Genomic DNA, 21,636 nt, shown 5'->3' with positions numbered 1-21,636 from the left:
TAGATATAAGGTAAATATATATTTATTCAATTATATATAATTTTATTTGTTTTGAAGGTGTCAGGTTTCAAACTCATACTCTTTATGCAAAACAAATGTCTACCCCAGAATTTTATACAATTATAAATATTAATATTTTAAAAGGTAGGTTAAAAAACCAGAATTTTTATATTTGTTGAAAGTATCCTTGATTCTGAAAGATTACTATTCTGATTTGAAACATTTTTACAGAAGGAACATGTCTTAGAGTTTAGACCATGGTGCTGTTCACCTGCATTTAGGCAATTTACAGTTTAGTTATTAGAGATTCCCCAAAAAGTACCTGGAAAATCATTGTGGTTTTACTTAGTACTCAGGAAAGTATGTGAGCATGAGTTTAATTTCTGGAGCCTCACATTTATTGGAAGATCCATACTTTGAGGTTATCAGTAAGTAAAAGGAGAAAGAGAGAAAGGGAGGAGAGGAGAGAAGATGAAAGAAAGGGATAGAGGGAGGAAAGAAGGAAAGAAGAAACAAATGGAAAAAGAAGGAAGGAGAAAAAGATGAAGGAGGGAAGGAGGAAGACAAAAATAAAGGACAAGAGAAAAGCAGGCAAAAGGAGTGAGATGGAGGAAGAACCTTACTTGAACAATATTTCTGTAATTGAAAAAGTAATACACTTGACCTCAGGTGAATTTCTGGCATTTAGTATTTTGAGTACTGCCAGGTGCAATTAATGAGCAAAAATATATGGAAAAAGGTATGAGCACCACTGGCTGAGGTCAATACCCTCAAAATATTACACTCCTACTGAAATGTTAACAATATTCAATTTTACATATTCCTTATACTTAAAACTATCCTCCTTAAAGAAATTTTAGTGCAAATAGTGATCCCAATTGAATTTTATACTTTGTTCTCAAATAGCTAAATAAATCAATATGCTCCATTTAATCAAAATTAACAACTTTACTAAAAAACTCTTACTATATATCTTATTGGATAATAAGCATATTTAGATTAAGATATATTCATTTGTATAATTTTACATATTTTAGGATATGCTAGTAAAATTGAATTTATGAGAATAAAGATATATATGGGGTGGATACGTTGACTCTATTATTTTTACATATTTGTGGGTTTTTATCTTTTTTTTTTTTTTGGTTTTGGGCCACACCCATTTGACGCTCAGGGGTTACTCCTGGCTATGTGCTCAGAAATCACCCCTGGCTTGGGGGGACCATATGGGACGCCGGGGGATCGAACCGCGGTCCTTTCCTTGGCTAGCGCTTGTAAGGCAGACACCTTACCTCTAGCGCCACCTTCCCGGCCCCGGGTTTTTATCTTTATCAATGTTTATTTAAACAAGAATTGGAATGAATTGGGGTTTAGTTATTTATATCTTATTTACATTCCTTTGTAATAGAAAGCAGTTGTGTGATAGGCAAAATATTTTCATTTTTAGTTAGTATTTACTGCAAAGAGATTAAATAAATTTCCTCTAAGATCCAAAATAACTGACTTCAAATCGAGGAATTTTCAAGTAGATAAGCTAGTCTTGCATATTTAATAAAGTTTATAAAATTCATAAGAAAGAATACACTGTCAATGAACTGTCTCTAGTCAGTGGATAATTTGTCTCCTTGAGGACATATAAGCCAGGTAAATAATGGGCAAGACAATATTGCTTGAAATATTAAAAATATATATTTTTGCTTAAAATGTTAAAATATAAAATACTCTTTAAAAATATTTGTCATTCACAACTAACATATTACCCAGCATTCTCTTCCCTACACATTTACTTGCAGAAATTCTATCCTCTATTGTTAATAGACATGTAAAAACTGCCTGAATGAGCTTTAATGAACTGTAGCAACACTTATCTGATTTAATTTTGAAATAAGCCATTTGTACAGTAGTATATTTATATAAATAATATTGTTATCACTCACCTTAATTTTCATTTTTCTTTATTTTCATTATGAGATTTTTAATAATAAAATTTTATATAAGAACTTAGTGGTTTTTACTTCAGATTTGCTATTGTGACAATTTTTAGAATTTTTTCTATAAGTTTTCAAATTAAATCTTTGATGAAACAACTAAAAATTTAATGCAGAACAGTTATGGTTTTATGGAAAATTCATATGAAATAAATTGTAATTAAATGTATTTAATCAATGAGTGCTTTAGCATTTTCACAATCATATTTTCATTTTTACTATATTTTAATCACTATAGTACACAGTTAAAAAGTTGTTAATACTTGAGTTTTGATTTTATTACGTTGAGATATCTATCGCTTCGCCAGTATTCATTTCCTACCATCAATTTCAACAGTTTCTCTCCTGTCATACCCCACCCCTAGAATACCCCTGTGGCAGACACTTTTATTCTCTCTATCTTTCCCTTTAGGGCACCAACCAGACATTTCTTATATATGTTGACACAAAAATACCTTCAAGAATGACCAAATATGTCATTGACTTCTTTTCTCAATATATTTAACATATTATACAATAATGATGTAATTTTATTTTAATATATGTATTATATCTGTTTTAGGTCTATGCTTAAAATATTTTTAACTAATCGGGGCCGGGTGGTGGCGCTAAAGGTAAGGTGCCTGCCTTGCCTGCGCTAACCTTGGACGGACCGCGGTTCGATCCCCCGGTGTCCCATATGGTCCCCCAAGCCAGGAGCAACTTCTGAGCACATAGCCAGGAGTAACCCCTGAGCGTTACTGGGTGTGGCCCAAAAACCAAAAAAAAAAAAATATTTTTAACTAATCAATTCTTTTATTTCTACACACAATATTGGGTCGATGGCTATATATTAATAATATTTTAACATTTGGATCTGACCATTCATTTCTAGAGCAATGTAGCTTTATCCTATTTTTGTGATATCCTATCTAATCTATGAAAAAGTTGCTCCATGCACAATGTTAATTTGTAACTTCTGAAAATATTGTTAAAAAGAACATATATTTAAGAGAATACATTAGTCTGTGAATCAAAGGTCTCAATAAAAATGATTAACAAAAGCTGTATAAATAATTAAAATGGCAAACAATCTATAAAAAATTGTATATCAGTAGCTATTAGTATAATAAAGTCTAACAGTTGACTGTTTTTGTACATCTTTTTTTTTGTGTTTTCTTGTTTGTTTTGTTTTGGGGCCACACCCCGGTGACGCTCAAGGCTTACTCCTGCCTATGGGCTCAGAAATCGCTCCTGGAAATGGGACGCCGGCTGCTCGAACCACTGTCTGTCCTAGGCTAGTCCAGACAAGGCCTTACCTCTTGTGCCACATTTCTGGCCCCAGTTTTTGTACATCTTTATAGAAGTAACCTATTCCTAGATAAATAAGTAAAGTAATCATCAGGATTACTGATGACTAAAATAAGCCTGTTTTAAAGATCTAATAAATATAGTCTTGATTCAAACTTTTGTTTATAGAGCTCTAATAAATATAGCTCTGATTAAAAGTTTTGTTTTGAGTATATTGCAAGATTTGACTAATCCGTTCTAATTGTTCTGAAATAGTTTAGTTGATTTTATTGTTTCTTTTTTATTAGTGGCTAGCATTCAGAAGCTTCCTGCATCCTCTGTTCTAACAGACATCAACTTTCCAATGAAAGGTCGAAAGGGAATGGTTGACTGGGCAAGAAACTCAGAAGACAGGGTAGTCATTCCAAAAAGCATTTTCACTGCTGTGTCATCAAAAGGTAAATAAGTGAAATAAATGAGCTTTGAAAAAATTGTTCTGATAAATTCATTAAGCCAAATATTTGGTATAAAACATCATACGTTAAATAATTTCTACAATCATAAGCTAACTTTGAATATATAGAAATGCATAATGTCCTTGTATAAAACTGAACTTAATGGAGAAAGGATCTATTGAAAAGGAAAAATATAGTTAATTATAGAGCTTCATTTGACAAGGTTAAATGTCATAGTTCTAGTAAAAATAAGTCACTTTATATTTCAGTTTGATAGTTAATTAATTAGCTATTTTTTTATTTTGGGGCCACACCTGGCCATGCTCAAAGGTTACTATAGGCAGTGCACAAGAATTAATCCTGGTGGGCTCAAGGGACCATATGTGCTAGCGATTGAACTTGGTTGGCCACATGAAAGGCAAGTGCCCTAATATTTGTTCTGTATAGCTCTGGCTCTCCTAATAGTTTAACTAATTATTAAATTAAGTATTATGTTTCTCATTCTAAGTAAAATAATATATTAATGCTTACATTTTCTTCTGGTACTATATTATTTTTATATAAAATAAAAAATTAAGAAAAATCATTTAAGAGTGCTTATATTAGTATGAGATTGATATTTTTAATAGTGACTGCATTTTTACCTTGAAATTCTTGGACTTATAATTTATTGCTTCAATAAATATTTGACTCATCAAAATATTAGAATTTGACATTGTTAGTTGCAACTAAAGTGTTTCTTGTTTGTAAAAGACACCAATGACAAAAACTATATCTAATTTTTTGGTATCTGCATAATTTGTCCCATGCATAGGTCTAAAGACTTTTTCTTTTATGGCCACTTTCCATTGGCACATGTTAGATTTCTCCCTGTACTTAGCAAATTAAAGTTTTATAATGTAGCACTTTACTTACTGTTACCCTAATGTTATTTTTTTTTTATTCCTCTTAGAATTGGATGAATCATCAGTATTTGTTCTTGGGGCAGTCCTGTACAAAAACTTAGATCTAATTTTGCCTACATTGAGGTAAGCTGCAATGTAATGAGATGTTGTTATCTTTGTAAATTCTTCCAAAAATGTAATTATAGCTCATTCTATGAAACTTGTCAAACAAGCTGGTAATACAAAAGGCTTTCTCTTAAGTGAAATAGAAAATACCAATTTAATAAACATCTTATTAGCATATTATGCATTTCAAAACAACTTAGAAGACAATTTCAGTCTTTAATTATAGTCCTGTAATTCTTTTGTAACTAATCATGACTTGCCTTAAGAATAAAGAAAAAAAAGCAAGTAAAGAAAAAATGTCAGATTTTTATAATAGAATGAGTTGTCTTAAAATAAATTTGTCTTCTTTCTTATACTTAGCAGTTTTGTTCAGCAGTATTACATGAAATTATAATGTGACATGATAATTGGGAATAAATAGCTTTATTCTTCATTTGTTCAGAATCTTAATTTGTTTCTAACTAGAAATATTCAGCTACAATTACTTTAAGAAAATGTTGTTCAATTAGAGAACTGTATTATAGAAGTTTTTTGATGAGAAATTATTGATTTCCTACTTCCTAGATATAAAAAATTACTAATAGCTAATCTCCCAGCATTAATTTACTTGCTATAGTGTATAAACAGGCTACTTAAGCAGATCTCAGAGAAAATATTCACAGCTCTTTGGTTGCCAAGTTCTATTTCTTCCATCACACCACGTCTTGGTGGGATGAAACAAAGTTCTGTTCAATTATAATATACCAATATTAAGTTTTAGGCCCCAGTGAATGAATCTTTAAATTTTAGGAGAGGAGAGACTCAATGATGTGTATGTTATACTGAGGCATAATAAATAGCCCCTACAATAAAAACAATTGGATTTTGTTCCACCATAAAAAGGGCTTTCAAGGAAGCAGCCAAGTATTGTGCAGCAACAGTGACTGGCCAAGGTTCTACATATTTCCTTCCTTGCATTTTGCAATAATAATGTGGATTATAAAAGAATATACTTCTCAATGCAAAGCAAGTTTGGTTTTAATCATGATGAAACTATGAAACCCTGCCATGTTTAGTTTCATTCTTCCCCAATAGAAATTTGGACTTTTGAATTTAAATGAGTTTGTGCTTGTTTATCAAAATATGTAAGTTCACTATTTTTCCACTTATAAATTTTAATTAGTGTACAATTACTTATAAATACAAAAATAAATTTACAGTTTTAATCTTCATTTGAGAAAATTTTCTTTATAAAGTGCCCAAATAGTCAAATTAAGTTATATTCAGAGATATTATTTATGTAATGCTAACCTTTTTATGAAAAGAATATTAAAAATAGTCATTTTGGGTAAAATTGAATAAAGAAAAAATAAAAAATAAGTAATTTAAAATATTTTTTAAATTTTAATTAACCTAAATAAGAGAATAAGAGTTTAGTAATTAGATCTAGATTAGTGATATTTTGTCAATCAGTCCATAAGCTGATGGTAATCTGAAGATGTAGAAAGGTTGAAAACCATGGCTCTATCATTGTGTTTATATCTCTCAGGAAAGCTTCTATTCTATAAGTGGAAAATGTTGACCAACACTGATCTAAATATTCAGAATCCCTCTGACCTCAAATTAATATTAAAAATAGAGGCAACTTTATGTACATTAATTGTACAGACATAACTCTATGTGTATTACTCTATGTGCATTATATTTCATTTGTGTTACAGAAAGGAATAGTAAATTCAAAACATTTAAAATAAAATGTGTATGATAATGAATTAATTTTCCTCCTAAAATGACTTGCATTATAATTAATATTTCTATAGTTGTCATAGAAACTCACTTATCTTTCCAAATGAAGTTAGATTTTTCCAACTTTCATAGATTTATATAGTCAAAGAAGGAAACTATAAGTTTATCTACAGGTATAATTTTGTACAAAGAATTATTTTTATTTTTAAATATGTTTATTTGAGGTTCTGTGATTTATTATATTATTAAGTGAGTTTCATGCATACAACATTTCAAAAACCTTCAATTGTTGTCCTCTTTCCATCAATATTTTCTCATTTTAAAACTATGAAAGAGTTAGTTTTCAGTTACAATTATGAGTAGATTATTGAGTATATAAGGGTGATTTCTTGGATAAATCAGGTAATAAGACAGTTCAATGACTACTTTCAATACAACATGATATATATCATCCCTGAAGAAAAATTTTTATAAATGAAATATGTGACAACTGAACTACAGTTTTGCAATTACAAAAATACTATCTTTATTGCAGTTTTGACAACTATCTTAAAATCTATAGTAATAATTATGAGTTGTGAATATGTATGGCTATTAATATTTGTATAAAGTAATTGGAAAATGACCATGGAAATTAATATTAATAAGCATTAATTGCCTAGAAAAATAGCAAAATACTTCTCAAGAGAACATTTTTACATAAAAGGTGAATATTTAAATATTTTCTTTTATTTTATAGTATATAATATAAGCACTATATTTTCTCAATTATTTTTAAAAAGTTCATTTTCAAATTTAGTTAAATAACAAATATAGATTTTCTAATTAAATCAAAGGTTTGTATTTTTTATATTTACTGAATAAAAATATTTTCTAAACAGCAATACTGTTAAATGTATTAATTCTTTTAATACTATCTACTATCAATTTGTCATAAAAGTGCTTAATAAATAACATATTTCTGAATTTTTACTGGAATAATTAATTGCATTATTTTATAGATTACCCTATTTTTAAAATAAGTTATATTAAATGTATGTGCTATAAAATATTTCAGGAGCAGTATAAAACTTGTTATCTTGATTTACTGCATAGATGTGCAAATTTAATATAATAGGAATTTTTTTTTTTGCCTTTTTGGAGAAGGCCAGATTTAGCAGTGCTCTGGACTTACTCCCTGAACAGTTCCATGTTCAGTGATCATTCTTGGCAGTACATAGGGGACAATATGCAAGACCAGGTATCAAACTTGTATCAGCTGCATGAAACAAGATTAATAACTGCTAGTCTATATTTTCAACTCCAGCAAAGGAAATTATTATTACACATAATGTATTTTCCTTAATATATTTGGTCAATTACCAATGTATTACACTTTATTTCCAAATGTATTTGGTCATTTACCAAAGTTTTATTAAATAAAGTGTTTCTTAAGTGATAATTTTACAAATTATCTTTGAAAATTTTGGGACATGTTATATATGTTCAGAATACCATTCTTTCCAAAAATTTTGTATTTTGATACAATGTGTTGCAAAATGTTTCTATAGTTGCCTTGTAAAGACTAGGTGGATAATTTGAGGTAATGTTTAAATGTAAATAGACACAAATTATATAATTTGCTTTATACTAATAAATAAAATTTGCATATTGACTATTGTATTTAGATATTTTCTTCTCATTCCATATGTGAATTCAACAATTTTCAAGCTGAGATTTTTATTTTACTCCTTAATAGTTTCTTTTTTACTATTAAGCAGATTGTATTTGTCTTCTCAACTGAAGGTAATGACTCTTTTAAAGTTCAAACTAAATATGTGCTGTTCTCAGCTTCTCACTGTTATTTTCAAGAATAAGTGTTTAATATTGAAAAGCCTACAGCCAAAGAATATTAGTACTCCAAGGTCCTTTAAAAGTTAGCATAATTTAATACTCTCATTTTATAAATAATAGAATTGACTTTCTTGTTACTTGTGGAGACCAATTTACTCAAAATTCCTGTTCAGTGCTGAATGATTTATAATTCAAATCAAGTTTTACATAATCAGAATGAGAGCTATGCCACTATCTTTATAATTTTGATCACGTTATGCAATCAAAAGACCATTTTATTGTAGAAGCACATGTGTTTTCCAAAGAACACCATCTAATACATGGAAGGGACTGGATGTACTTCAGGCAGAGGTGTCTCTCATGCTTTTTGTGTTTAAAATAATGAATTTAAACACCATGGTTAAATGATTATAAATAGTAGGACTAGATTTTTTTTTTCAGTTATAAAATTGCTTGTGACTTTCAGTCAATGTACAACACTCTTCACCAGTGCACATTTCCCACCAACCATGTCCAAACTTTTCTTCCCATTCTTCTGCTGTACTTCCCTTCTGAGGAATCTCTCTCTCTCTCTCTCTCTCTCTCTCTCTCTCTCTCTCTCTCTCTCTCTCTCTCTCTCTCTCTCTCTCTCTCTCTCTCTCTCTCTCTCTCTCTCTCTCTCTCTGCCTATCTTTCATTTTATACTCTGTGATTTGTTTTGTTACTAAAGTTCTATCATAAATATATTTATCTTCTTTAGTACCCAATTCTTGTCTAGAGCAATCGTTTCCAACTATAATTTAGTGGTCTCTTCTCTACCCTAACTGAGCTTGCCTATTGTTTGTGGCAAGCTTCCTATCATGAATAGGTCTTCCCGGTCCTCATCTTTATTTTTCCTGGGTATTATTGTTATACTATATTTTTATATTGCACAAATGAGTTTTTTTCTACTTTCTCATGCTCCCACTTTAAGCCTAACAGTTGAAAGCTGGAAAAGTAGGCTAAAGAGTTCTTGAAGAGAGACAAAGCCACTTAGATAAAACAATTTATGTCAAGGAACTAACAACAATGTACTCAATTTTCAGCATGCTTATTTGGCATAGTGTCTTCAAAAAATTAGGATTTTGCAAATAAGATAATTTTCTCTATTTTGAGTTTAGATAATATTCTATTGATTAATAGGACCCATTTTATCAATTAATTAATCTATCAATAGACCATATGCATCTTTTGATTATAATGTATAGTGCTACAATTAATATAATGTGCAATATCTCGCTTAGTTCCTACTGCCTTGTATATATTTACCCAGAAGTAGGGTATCTATATCATATAGTAATTAATCTTTTTATTTTATTTGAATATTTGTGTAACATCTTTAAGTTTTTAAATTTCAGTCTGTGCTCAGAAATCACACTTCAAGAGTCTGTTGTTGGGGCTGAGGATCATATTGGGGACACCTTCATGGAAAACAAGTGTATTAACCCTGAATAATCTCTACTTAAAATAATTTATTTATTAAATGTTTCAGACAATATTTCACTTTATTTTTAATATAATATTTATTTTAATCATAGTGCGTTACATTTCATTGATGATAATATTTTAGGTACATATTAACATAAAAACAGGGGACTTCCATCACCGAATTGTCCTCCCTCCACCTCCACTCCCGTCCTACCTCCCATATCCTCCTCCCTCTCCCCCGGGGCTGCTAGAATAAGAGATCCCCGCTGTGCCTAGCTTACTACTTAGTGGTCCTACCCCTGTTAGGTTTTGGTACCTCCCTTATTTCCCTCTCTAATTGGGAGGCTGGACTAGATAGTTCAAGTTATATGGTTTTGTTTGAAGAAGAAAAAGGTACTAAACTGGGGGGAAATCAAATACGCCGAAAATGGGTGGAGTCTTTCTAGAGGCTCTCATTCGAGGTTTGAGAGACGAAGGGGAAAAGGAGGGTGAAACACTACAACAGTACAAAAAGAAGTGTCAAGTAAAATATCCAGTGAGCACTCCAACAATAAAGGTAAGCACCACATAAAGGCCATGGTCTTGAGATAAAAAACATGGCAGAGCACATAAAGGAAGAAAAGAAAAGAAGAAAAAAATATAAATGGAGACAACAACTTCAATAACCACACCAAAACAAAGAAATCGACAACAACTAGATAAATAACTAAAAAAGAAAATTGTTTTGTGCTTATTTGCCTTTTTTTTATCTTTCCTCCTGCATAGGCACAATAAATAATGGGCTCATTCGGAAAGGAATTCCCTCTGCCTAAGAGATACAGGGTTTCTCCGCCCTTAAAGTAGATTGTCATGGGATTAACTATAGACTCCTGTCAGCTTCATTTACTTTCCTCTTGGTGCTTTTGTGGTGTATGGAAGACTTCTGCTCCGACCTGGGTGATAAAATCAGACCTCTGTATCTAGAGATCTCGGTGTCTGTACAGGTCAGGGATTGGAATTTATGATGAAGTCTTTCTTTGTGGTTGTAGAAGTTCTGGTCCCTCAGTGTCATTTTAATCCTTCTTCTGTGGTTGGTGGTCTTGGTCTTTGTGCTGATACTAGGGATAGCGTCTTTTGTTATATTTCCAGAAGACTCATTTCTTTGCAAATTGTCTCAGACAGACCTCAGGAACTAGAGGTTATGGTTGTTTTGCAAGTCATAGCTCAATCCCTAGACTAGGCCTTTTTAATCTGTCCCAGGATACATACAGTCAGGTCATGGTTCTATCAGCCAGCCATCTGTAAATCACGATCTTGGCATTTGGACAGACCAAAGGGTGACAAGTCTTCTGATTTTGTCTTATCGTTAGCTGGTGAGGTAGGATAACCTGCTCTTAGGTCAAGTTGTTCCCAGTTTCCTCATTGTCAGGATATCATATTAGAGCTGGCACTTGTTGGTGTTCGAGCAGTATTAAGGATGTCCCGAATGGGATTTGTTTCTTGTGGATGTTGTGAAGAACTGTGTCATTTTTATGTCTATGATCCAGAGTTCAAGGCTGGTCGATTGGTGTCTAACCACCTGGGGTCTGAGTTGGGTCCACGTGACATATTTTCAAGGTGGGAGATGCCCCTGTATTGTAAACAAGTATGAGTTATTATCCCTAGTATATAAGAGCTTGTTTTTTATACTTAAGATTTTCCCTTTTTTTTATTGTGCCTTTGCAGGGAGAAGTGGTGCTACATTATATTGCCAGTGCATTTGAGGGTGGAAAGAGAATAAAAACAAAAATAGGTCACACACCCAAAAAAGATAAAAATAGAAATAAAAATATATGTGCTCATGAATAAATATAAAAAGAAAAAAATTTAAGAAGTGAGGTAAAAAGTAATTAAAGGAGCAAAGTGATGCAAGAGACTACATTAGGGGAAAAGGAGGTAAAGAGGTAATGTAATACAGGTCTTATACTTATGATGGAAGTATAGGTTTCCCCATTGTCTTTTGAGGTCTTCTTGTGGTGTGTGGGTTCCCGGGTGCCTTTTCATCACACAACCTGACCCTCTTGAGAATGGCAAAAGCTTTGTGGCAGGGAGGTCTTGGGTGGAGATCTTAGCCAGAGAGATAATATAGAAATGAAGGTGTGTGCCCTTTTCATGCCTAGATTCATTGCATCACTATTTACAATAGCCTGAACCTGGAAACAACCCAGATGCCCAACAATAGATGAGTGGCTAAAACAACAACAACAACAACAACAAAACACTGTGGTACATACAGTGGAATACTATGCAGCCATCAGGAAAAAAGAAGTCATGAAATTGTCCTTTACATGGATGGATATGAAAATATTATGCTGAATCAGAGGGTGAAAGATCGACACAGAATAGCCACACTCATCTGTGGTAATTAAGAAAAAGAAGACATTATTGTAATAATACCCAGAGCAATAGAAATGAGGCCTGGAAAGATCAGCCTACCACAAAGATTACTGAGCAAAGTTAGAGAAATAACTACACCAAAAACTATAATCATAATGGTCCTGAGTGAGAGAAGTAGAATGCCTGTCTCAAAGACAGGCAGGGGATCAAAGAGGGAGATTGGGGCCATTGGTGGTGGAAAGTCTTCACTGGGGATGGGGAGTGTACTTTTTATGACTGAAACCCAACTAAAGGCATGTTTGTAACTATGGTGCTTAAATGAAGATATTATATAATAAAAATAAATAAGGAAGTACTTGATAGAAAAATTACAAATGTTGTGGCTGTTTACTAAAATGTGATTTGGAATCTTTGACCCAAGATAGGCCTTACTAATTATACAAGGTTCATACTTTGATGCCAGAATTCAAGCCTCCATCCTCCTGCATGCAAGGCAAAGGCCTACCTTCATACTATCTCTCTGGTCCCATATATACCATTTTTCATATTACACTCATCTATTGCTGAACATCTGAGTTGATGTCAACTATTGGCTTTGGTACTGAGTGTTGCAATTAATAGGTGTGCATACATCCTTTTGAATGTTTTTCTGTCCTGGGATAGATACCCCAAAATAAAATTTCTAGGTAATATGGAAGCTCAATTTTGATTTACTGAGAAAGTTCCATCCTGTTTTCCATAGGAGTTGAACCAGAAAACATTCTCCCAAGCAATGAATGAAAGTCCCTTTTTTATTACATTTTTGTCAACACAGATTATTCCAGATATTTTTGAAATGTAACATTCAAACTAATGATGATAAAATTGTTGTTTTGAGTTTATTATCTGTAATGAAAAGTGATGGTAAGCATTTTTCATATCTTGTTGGTCATGTATTGGTCTTTCTCAGAGAGGTGTCAGTTTTCTCTCCTCATTTATGATGGAGTTTTAGATTTGGGGTAGTTAATATTTGTGAGTATTTTGTATATCCTGCATATCATCCCTTTATTAGATATGTTGACTGCAAATATTTTTCCACTAAGATATTTTAACCTGTGTTTTTTTAAGATAATTTCTATTTTGATCATAATGGCTTACATATGGTTGACAATAATATTTTAGGTAAATATTTATATAAAATCAGGGGGGATTCCCATCATCAATTTGTCCTCCCTACTCCTCCATTTTCATCCTACCTCCCATATCCTCCTCCCTCACCCCCAGGCCTGCTAGAATATGTGGTCCCCTCAGTACCAAGCTTACTACTTAGTGGTCTTGCACCTGTTTGGTCTTGGTGCCTCCCTTATTTCCCCCTCTAACTGGGAGGCAGGACTAGATAGTTCAAGTTATGTGGTTTTGTTTGAAGAAGAGAAAAGTAATAAACTGTGGTAAAAATCTGATAACGCCAAAAATGGGCGGAATCCTTCTAGAGGCTTTCATCATCGGTTTGAGAGACGAAGGAGAAAAAGGTGAAACACCCCAACAGTACAAAAAGAAGTGTTAAATATCCAGTGAGGACTCCAACAATAACGTTAAGCACCACACAAAAAAAACATGGTCTTGAGATAAGAAACATGGCAGAGCACATAAAGAAAGAAAAGAAAAAAAAAAAGAAAAAAAGAAGTATGAGGACAACAACTTCAATAACCACACCAAAACAAAGAAATTGACAAAAAGTAAATAGGTAAATAAAAATAAATAATAATAATAATAAATGAAGATTAAAAAATAATATATAAAAATAAAATTTTTTTTGTGTTTTTTGCTTTTTTTTCCATCCTGCACTGGCACAGTAAATATTGGGGTCATTCGAAAGGAATTCACTTGGCCTCAGAGATATGGGGTTTCTCCACCCTTGGAGTATATTTGTCATGGGATTAACTATAGACTCCACTCAGGTTCATTTACTCTCCCAGTGGTGCTTTCATGGTGTTTGGAAGACTTCTGCTCCATCCTGGGTGATAAAATCAGACCTCTGTATCTAGAGATCTCAGTATCTGCACAGGTACAGGAGTGGGACTTATGATGAAGTCTTTCTTTGTGGTTCCAGAAGTTCTGTTCCCTCTGTGTCATTTAAATACATCTTCTGTGGTTGGTGGTCTTGGTCTTTGCACTGATCCTAGGATGGCACCTAGGATAGCATCTTTCATTGTGTTTCCAGAAGCCCCGTTCCGTTGCAATGGTCTCTGCCAGACCTTTGGAACTGGGGATCATGGTTGTTGTGCAGGTCGCAGTTTAAACCCTAGACTAGGGTTTTTTATTGGTCCCAATATATATACAGTCTGGTTATGGTTCTAGCAGCCAGTCATCTATAAATTGCGATCTCAGCTTTTGGACCGACCAAAGGGTGACAAGTCTTCTGATTTTGTCTTGTTGTTAGCTGGTAAGGTAGGATAACCTGCTCTTCAGTCAAGTTGTTCCCATTTTCCTCGTTGTCAGGATGTCATATTAGAGCTGGCACTTGTTGGTGACCCAGCAGTATTAAGGCTGTCCCGGATGGGATTTGTTTCCTGTAGCTGTTGAGAAGAACTGTGCCATTTCTATGTCTGGGATCCAGGGTTCAAGGCTGGACAGATGGTGTCTAATCACCTGAGGACTAAATTGGGTCCACATGACATATTTTCAAGGTGGGAGATATCCCTGTATTCTAAACAAGTATGAGTTTCTGTCCCTAGTAGATAAGAGCTCTTTTTTATATGTAAGATTTCCCCCTTTTTTAGTGTGCCTTTGCAGGGAAAAATGGTGCTACATTATATTGTCAGTACATTTGGGGGTGGACAGAGAAGAAAACAGAAAAAAGTAACACACCCCAAAAAAGATAAAAATAGGAATAAAAATATATATGCTCACATATAGAACAAACATGTAGAACGAACATTTAAAAAATGAATTAACAAAGTATTTAAAGGAACAAAGTGATGCAAAAGACTACCTTACTTTTGGGGAAAAGCAGGTAAAGAGGTGGTTTAATACAGGTCTTATATTTATGTTGGAAGTACAGGATTTTCCATTGTCATTTGGGTTTTTCTTGTGGTGTGTGGGTTCCCAGGCACCTTTCCATCACAAACCCTGACCTTCTTGAGATAGGCAAAAGATTTGTGGCAGGGAGATCTTGGAAGAGTTTTTGCATTGGGGATACTTTTGGAGCTAAGTCCTGTTTCAAGTAACAGTCCACATTAGGAAGAGTTGGTAGGGAGGGTCACACAGCATGAGTCCGTAGGGGAGTTGGTTGCCTTTTTGTGCAGGGGACGAGGTGTGAGTTTGACTGGGTGTTCCTTCGATTGGGTGCTGGGTACTGGTTCATTGGGGTAGGTCAGTCTTGATGCCTAATGGATTAAGGACTGAAGGTGAAGAGTTTTAATATGGTGGTAAATCTGGATGGGATTGGGGGGTGAAGGGATAGTTGGATTTCCAAAGGGGGGAAAGGGGAAAGTATATGGAAGGGGTAGGAAGAAAAGAGAAAATACATTAGAAAGAAAGGGAGAAGAGAAAAGAAAAAAAGAAAAGAGAAGAAAAGAAAAGAAAAAATAGAAAGTAGTGAGAAGAGAGGAGAAAATAGCAAGGGAATGCTAGTTTGCTTGAATGTGTTCGATGAGTAGGGCCTGTAGTTTAAGTCTGTACACCACAGTTGCTGCTTCGGTGGTCTGATTAGTCACATGCTTCAAGTTCTAAAAGAAGGTATAACCTAGAGATAAAGTGTATGTTAAAGAGTTTTCTCGGGACATTCTCGTAGTGCAAGCTGGGTATGGTATCTCATGTGACGGAGCTCTGGGCTGCCATCTTAGTTTGTCCACACTTTGTATCTAAGAACGCCTGTGGACAGAAAAGCTGAGAGGTTATTTTAAATATAGTAAGATAAAGGCATTAAAACATAGTGTTATGGGATGTTTCCATATGGGAGTCAGAGATTTCCCGTGGTACTCTTTACCTGCGATCCTGGTTTAATTCTTATGTCTCTTCCTTTGTACCTGAGATTTTTTTCTTCCTTATTGCTTTAAGGAGTTCTTCTTTCTCTTTGCTTTTTGCCATTTGGATTACTATATGTCTTGGTGTTTGTTTATTAGAGTCTATTTTATTAGAGACTCTCTTCACTTCCTGGATTAGCATTGAAGTTTCTTTCCAGAGGGTGGGAAAGTTCTTTGCTATTATTTCCTTGACTACTTGTTCTTCCCCTTTCCCTACTTCCTCCTCTTTTGGTATACCCACAATTTTTAGATTGTTTCTTTTGTCCTTGTTCATTAGATACTGGACTTCTCCTTCCAGTGCTTTGCCTTTTATTTCTTTGTTGGTTTCTTGATCATTTTTTGTTTGCAGTTTTCCTTCGAGTTCTTCAATGTGCTTCTCCAACTCTGTGTTTCTGCTCGTAAGGCTTGTTACTTTGTCTTTTAATTTCTTCAATTCTTTTTGTATGGAATTTCTCATGTTCTTTAACATTTCTTCTTTAATTTGGCTGATTTGTTCATACATAGATTTCTTATACTTGGTAACTAGCGTTTCTTTCATTTATTTTATCAATTCTTGCATTTCCTTCCTCATGGCTGCTTTTAGGTCTCCTTTTTATGGATCTGTGCATTCTGGTGGACTTGGAAACTTGCCAGGGTTTGTCTCCGTATCTCCAAATGTTAGGGTTCTCCTTGATTTACCCATATTTCTTTGCATTTCTTGGTGTGGTTTGGAGTGCTGTGCCTTCTAAATTCAGCCTGCTTTGGTCCCCTGTATTGTGGGGATGAGTCCCCTCCCTGAGGGTGGTTCTAGAGGGGGCTGTTGGGTGAGCTCGTTGAAGTTTGGCTCCTCCTGTGCTCTTTATGTGGCCTGATTCGTTGCTTTTCCCTTTTGTTGTCAGCTAGTGCAGGTCCTCTCCTGACCACAATGGTGGAGGGTGCTGTTGAGCCTACCTCCTTCGCCCCCACTCTCCTATCTGGAAGTCAGTCCTCCTTCAGTGTGCAGTTCCGCTCCTGGCCACAATGGTTGTGGGCGCTGTTGAGCCTTGCTCTCTGTCCTCCCTCCCCTATCTGGGAGTCAATGGAGCTCTGCCCTCTCCGATCTTCAGCAGAAGAAATTCCCGCTGCCAAACCCACCCAGTAACTGCCCTCAGCCCTTGGGGAGTCTCAGGTCCACTCCGGGGTTCAGGGGGTAGGCTGCTCTAGGTTAGCCAAAGGTCCACGTGGCAGGCCCAAGCTCACCCAGTCTATTGGTCCCAGCCTGTCCCAGCAGCGCAGAGTGGGTTTGGCACAGGCGTCTCTGACTGGCTGCACTCCCCTGTCTAAGCTCGGGTTGGGGTAATCTCTGGGGACAGGAGATTGAGGTAGCGGGCAAGGGATTCTCTGCGCACCCACGTGGAGTGGCCCCAGGGGAATGCACTCGCCCTGGGACAGGCGCGCAGGCTGGTCGGCACAGAGGTCTCTGTGCGCCCACGTAAGTGGCCTCAGGGGAATGCACTAACCCTGGGTACTGGTGCACGGGGTGGTGGAAGCAAGGGTCTCTGTGCGCCCAGGTGGAGCAGCTTCAGGGCACTGCACTCCTTCTCAGGACCTTAAGCTGTGTTTTAGCCCATTCTTTTTATACAAAAACTTTTTAGATTGATGTAATCTCATTTGTTTCAGTTTGCTTCAGGCACCAAATTATTGAAGACTCCTTCAAAATCTAGGTCTTGGAGCATTTTGTCTGTTTGTTTCTTATTGTACTTTATAGATCAAACCTTCATTTTCTATACAGACTTGTCAGTGCTTGTTTCTCTGAAATAATGATACTGAGTATTTATATACACTGTTGTTCAACTATATTTGATTTATATTTGGAGAAATGCATGTTTTGGAGGATCCGTGAGATAAGGATGCCATTTCTGGTGATATTTGGCTGACCGCACAGTGAATATATTAATGGTCCAAGTACAAGAATCTTCAGGGATAATCAAGCGCTGTAGGCTATCAAGACCACCCTAGGAATAAATTATTCTTAGTGATTATATTTTATATCCCAATATGCTGTTGAATTTTTCTAGAATATTATTTAAACCATTCTATCAATATTAATCAAAGATATTATCCGATATTTCCTATTCTTTGACATCTTTGTCTGAATTTTTATCAGAATATTTACGATCTCAAAATAATTAGTTTGCAAGTACCACCTCAGTTTTAATATTTTGGAAAAGTTTAAGAAGAATATGTATAATATTGTTCAAGTCTCCAGCTTGCTAGTTTGCATATTATCTGATCTTTATATTATTAGGAAAATGTATTACATATTAACATCTTTTAATTTTTGAATTAATACAAGTTGTGAGTTAGTTTTCATTTTTCTCCTTAGATTTTTCAGTGTTTGTTTTATATCTTGATATTCTGCTGACAATTATTATCTAGTAATGTTACAATTTATTACTATTTTTAAATAAATATATATTTCTTATATAAGTCTTTTATAAACTGCTTTAAACTCACTTTTTTTGTTTTGTTTTGTTTTGTTTTTGACCAAGCTCCTCGCTTGGGGGATCATATGGAAAACCGGGGGATTGAACCGCGGTCTGTCCTAGGCTACCACGCACAAGGCATACATTTATTGGCTTGTGCCACTACTCTGGCCCCTGTACCCACTTTTTTATAAACTCTTTAAGATATGGCTTATGAACACTAAAACTTAGTAAAATAGTCTATTTATTTTTGAATGTCTTTATCCTGACTAGCACAAGTATCAAGAACAGGAAAGATTTTTTTAGTCATGAAATCCATTTGGCTGTAATCTGATTTCTTAGCAATGAATATAAATGAATACCCCATCAGGAAGCATTAGTAGATCACAGTGTTTGACTTGGCATATACGAAGCCAACTATTCACTTATGCAAATTAGAATAAATTGATGACTAAGTTAAAGATGATTCTGGATACTATATATTGATATAAAAGAAATTCTTTGCATGAAATATTATTTGCTTTATTTGTAGTTTGTAAAGCATTATATTTTAAATTAGTTTGGTTCATCTTTGATATTTTTCTTTACTCTTTTTAATAGAGTATTAAAATGCAATGTTTTTTTGTTTGTGGTCACACTCAGCAGTCTGTAGGGCTTATCCCCAGCTCTGTATTCAAGAATCACATCTGGCAGTGCTCAGTGTTCCTCATTGGGTACCTAAGTTGGTAGTATATAAGTCAGAACCTCAACCTATTGCACTATCTCTCCTACTCCTCAAACATGCCTTGAACACTAAAAGTTGCTTAGTACAAATAGGTAAGTAGTACATATAGATGGTCACATGTAAGCAGTGAAGGTAGCGGTAGACATATAAAAGTTATAGGAACATATTTTTATAAATTAATTAATCTTCACCTCTTCATATTGTATTATAAATGTGCTAGCACACAAACTGCATAAAGTAAAATGCCAGATACTATTCTTTCAATCTTCACAACCAGGTTCAGATGAGTAATTGATGAACTTGATCCATAAAGCTTACTTACTCTTAAGACTTCTCAGTTCATCACTGTTGCTTCCAACATCCTAGTCACCTTAGGTTAAAGCCCCTATATTGTTAGGTATACAGTAAAACTTGTTAAGTATCTTGATGACACAATTACAAACTCAGTTTTGAAATAATGGCATTTATATTTTCATCAGATTATTTGTCAAACTTTAACATAAAATAAAATCTGTATAATAATTTGTTGTAAAATGACCTAATATTAATAAAGCTTATCAATTGAGTTATTTAGTATTGGATTTATTTAGAAAAAGAAAAATGAGATTATAAATAGAACAGAATGAGAGGCAGATTAAATTTTGCTATAGATAAGTAATATTGTTTTAGGCAACCAATCCAGTATTCAACTAAATTCGAATTAATCTATTCTCTGAGAAAAAAAAAACTCCATAATAGTTTGTAGTAGAAGGAATTTCTCTTTAAATTCAAGTTATGCATAACTGATTATTCATTAGAATACTGGCAAACCTGTTAATTTAGTCAATAATATAGTTTGTTCTATTTCTTGTTATTTTCATTTACTTTAATTTAATTTTCTGATTATTCAATCACAAGTGAAACAGATTTTCAAAGGGAATTTAACATTTTAATCTTAGTTTTTTTATTTTCTGTCTGTCTCTGTCTCTGTCTCTGTCTCTCTCTCTGTCTCTCTCTCTCTCTCTCTCTCTCTCTCTCTCTCTCTCTCTCTCTCTCTCTCTCTCTTTTGGGGGGAGGCCACACCCAGCAGTGCTCAGGGTTTACTCCTGGGTCTATGCTCAGAACTTGCTCCTGGCAGGCTCAAAGGACCATTTAGTATGCCAGGATTTGAACCACCGACATTCTACATGCAAGGCAAACGCCTTACCTCCACGCCTCAGTTTTTTATCCTCAATTCACCTTTAGTTAAGACATAAATTAAAGACAGCTAACCTACTATTTACAACTATCTTCTTCCTAATCAAAATAAAAATAAATATATACTTCATTGTGTTTTACTATTACCATTAGATTGTATGTCATAATTCTTCCTTATTATTTAAATATTTTGTTCGTTTTTTCATATTTACCAGGATATGTTAAAATAATATTCATAAAATAATTATGTGTACTTATTCAAAATAGCTAAATATAAATATCTATTATTAGTACCATAAAAATTGGAACTATGTCAAGGGTTCTTTTCTTATTTATTAGTTGATTTCAAATTGTTGTTTATCCATTGCATGGAATTCTACTGTTATTGAAAATAAAGTGGGTGAATCTCAAAAATATTATGTTACATTAAGTAAGCCAATATTGATTCATTGCATTATTCTTTTAGAAAGGCATAGTGTTAGTGACAAGACGTGCATGGTTGCCTGGGATAATAGAAATGAACCAAATTTTAAGAGGCTTGAAGAAATTGCTTAGTGAAAGATAGTGTTGTCCATTTTGATTTGATGACACTTTCATGTTAGTAGGCAATTACAAATATAACTACACCAGGGCCAGTGAGCTGGTGCTAGAGGTAAGGTGTCTGCCTTGCTAGCGCTAGCCAAGGAAGGACCGCGGTTCAATCCCTCGCTGTCCCATATGGTCCCCCCAAGCCAGGGGCAATTTCTGAGCACTTAGCCAGGAGTAACCCCTGAGCATCAAATGGATATGGCCCAAAATAACAAAACAAACAAAACAAAAAAGACAAATATAATTACACCACCACATATTTTGTTATCATAAATAATGCCTTAAAATAAAATAATTTTAATAATTTGATTAGATTATTTAAAATTTTTAGATTATTGATTGCCAATTAATAAAATAGATGAATTCAAAAATTAAAGGTACCAAGCAGTTATGTAGATATATTTTAAATATATTTTATAATTATATTATTATTAATGCTAAATAAGAAGTGATGTGTAACAATTTATACATTTTGGATGTAATCCTACTTACATTAAGTATTTGAGTTTTATATGTTAATAGATAAATTATGTGTGCCTGTATGTGTGATTATATTTAAAACTTATTTATGAGTAAATTTTACATGGTAATATATTTGAAGAGATAAATGCATTTCTTG

At 33.9% G+C, this 21,636-nt stretch overlaps 1 protein-coding gene across 1 annotated transcript in view; it reads left to right on the top strand.

Annotated features, from left to right (window-relative positions):
- Positions 1-21,636, top strand: part of ADGRB3 (adhesion G protein-coupled receptor B3) — an 898,471-nt gene that overhangs the window by 497,230 nt on the left and 379,605 nt on the right. Inside the window, exons 14-15 of the mRNA XM_049776768.1 lie at positions 3,566-3,715; positions 4,665-4,740. Coding sequence (XP_049632725.1) covers positions 3,566-3,715; positions 4,665-4,740 — 226 coding nt within the window. The remainder of the gene's footprint in view (positions 1-3,565; positions 3,716-4,664; positions 4,741-21,636) is intronic.

This window comes from Suncus etruscus, chromosome 7 (genome assembly GCF_024139225.1).
Source record: "Suncus etruscus isolate mSunEtr1 chromosome 7, mSunEtr1.pri.cur, whole genome shotgun sequence".
Lineage (NCBI taxonomy): Eukaryota > Metazoa > Chordata > Mammalia > Eulipotyphla > Soricidae > Suncus > Suncus etruscus.
Note: the sequence above shows the minus strand (reverse complement) of the source record. Positions and strands in the feature narration are given on the sequence as shown.